The sequence below is a fragment of the Orcinus orca genome, chromosome 7, assembly GCF_937001465.1.
Source record: "Orcinus orca chromosome 7, mOrcOrc1.1, whole genome shotgun sequence".
Taxonomy (NCBI): Eukaryota; Metazoa; Chordata; class Mammalia; order Artiodactyla; family Delphinidae; genus Orcinus; species Orcinus orca.
In genome coordinates, this window is record NC_064565.1 from 73,743,589 (window position 1) to 73,745,819 (window position 2,231).

The window sequence follows — 2,231 nt, forward strand, 5'->3', positions numbered from 1 at the left end:
ACTTTAATTTTTAAACCTCACTTAATTTTTAAACCTCACTTAATTTTGGGGATGAAATAAAATATCCAAAACGATATTGACAAGCTACAACCATTTTACCTTTAAGTTCTCCCAACACCAAATTTCTTTAATCTTGCAGTACTCAAACCATGAAAAAGGCAAAACATGTAATATACCAAGATGTTCCTTTGTGGAAGATCTTCATTATAATGTCACTTACCAGCATATATGCTTACAAAGTTCCCCTCCTTTCAGAAATATGGAACAATTACAAACATGAGGATTTCCTAGAGAAACCTTCAAAAGAAAAATGGAAAAATGCATACTTAAAAAAAAGTTCCAGTCAGTTTTTAGAGTTATAGAGTAAAATTAATAGATAATTGGATTAAAAGAGATTTCAAGAGATATTTTAGTTTAGGTGACTCCAAAAGGTTGAACATAGTCTACTGGAACGTCTTAATTCTTGACACAAGTCTAATTTTTCACTTCCTTATTCTTTGCCTTGTTCAACAAATTGCATTGTCAGCTAAGACTGTTTTTAAGAGACCTACATTCAGGCAAGTGAAAAGAAATCTAATTTTAAAAACTTGAAAAAAAATCTATAAATTTTTAACTGAAAGGAAATTCTACTTTGCAATAGAGCTAAAGACCTTTTGTAAAGTAGTTCTGGGGTTTTTGTTTTGTGCGTTTCAATTGGTGAGTTTACTTTATTTAATTTTATTCAAGAAAACGAATTTTATTCACCAAGTCTATACTGGTTTAAACTATTTATTAAATGCCCTAAGGGTTATAAAGTGAAAAAAGGACGTCTGACATAAGCAGCATGACACTAAATTAAAAATTTTCAAGTCAACTCCAGGGAGGTAGAGTGGTGGCTGACTTTTGAGTGGTGAGAGTAGGATATACGAATATGAAATATCTGTGGTCTTTCAGCAAAATTAAAAAGAATTTTTATTCATTAAGACATTTCCAAGGAATCACCATTTAAGCCATACTTCAAAAGGGTCTTGTTATAGCTTCAGACTGACTAAAAAGTAAAGAAAACCTGATTTTATTTATTTAGCAAATATATACGGCTTGTAAACAGATTGTACAATTTTCATTTCGTTTGAATTACAGGGTTAGTGACTGCTAACGGATCTGAGAACGCACGTAAATGCAAACCATATATTCAGATAAAATGTCTCCCGTTTTTAAGTCCAGAGATCAAAGGCCATAATCTTAGGAGAGTTGGATGCAATTTGGAGTCCTAACCTCCAATAATGGAACTTTTCTAACAAATACTGTTTCAATCTGCAGTGTGCACATATTTAGAGTCTGGAACACTCGCGGGTGGGGTTCGGCAGCAAGTGGCTACATACAAGGTGGGCCTGGGGGTACCGCGCGGGTCGGCCTGGCAGGGAGCCAAGGCGGGTTTGGGGGGGTAGTTACTCGGAAATCCCTGTTTTCCGGCTCTTCCTCTCTCAGTAGAAAGGAGGTGGGGCCCATCTCTCGTAGGAGGTAGATGCTGCTGCTCAGCGCCTGGTCTTGTTGCCAGTTGAGGCGGTCGCTAAAGTGTCTTCGCCTTTCAGAGGCCTTACAGCCTCCGCGAAGCATCTTGTCTGGGTAGGGGCGAAGGCAGCCCCTCCGCTTTCTGAGTCGCCCGCCGGTCTCCATGACAACCGCGTGCCCGCCTGTTGCCTTGGAGACGGCGGTTGAGTCGCAGTGTCCCAGAGTGCCTTGCGCGGAGGTTTGTTTCCGCAGCTCGCCCCCGCCTCCACTCCTTCCTGAAGCGACAATCCTGACTGTAGAGTGTTTCTAATACCCAACTGGCTGATTTAAAAGCTGGTGGCCAAAGTCGTCGCTGTCAAATCTCTCGCGTTCCTTCTGCTGGTTCCTCGCAGGCGGGGGCTTGTGAATTCTGTGTTAGGATAGTCGCACAACCCCCCGGTTACAGTTTGGGCTCTGGATGCTGAAATGATCCTGTGATGATTCATCATTTTTATCCGAAAGCCCAGAGTGACTGTTGACATTCAACAGTGTTCCAAAAACATTTTCCGATTGCATACTAGGTGCATAATCTGAATGAAGCGCTGGGGGAAGATCAATGATGTGGAAGACAGGATTTTAACCTGGGAAGTTAGACTCTTAAGTAGGGATGTGTGTGTTGGTGGGGGGATGGTCTTTAAACGAGGGGAGCATCTTTAAGTTGCATGTTTGTGTAGGGATGGGTGTTTGGGGTGGGGTGCGGA

General features: G+C 41.2%; 1 protein-coding gene across 1 annotated transcript in view; it reads right to left on the reverse strand.

The window, feature by feature from the left end:
* ZSWIM2 (zinc finger SWIM-type containing 2) overlaps positions 1-1,625 on the reverse strand; it is an 18,367-nt gene extending 16,742 nt beyond the window's left edge. Inside the window, exons 1-2 of the mRNA XM_004276918.2 lie at positions 1,432-1,625; positions 221-297 (exon numbers count right to left, since the gene is read on the reverse strand). Coding sequence (XP_004276966.2) covers positions 221-297; positions 1,432-1,596 — 242 coding nt within the window. The 5' untranslated portion in view covers positions 1,597-1,625. The remainder of the gene's footprint in view (positions 1-220; positions 298-1,431) is intronic.
* Positions 1,626-2,231: the final 606 nt, after the last annotated feature.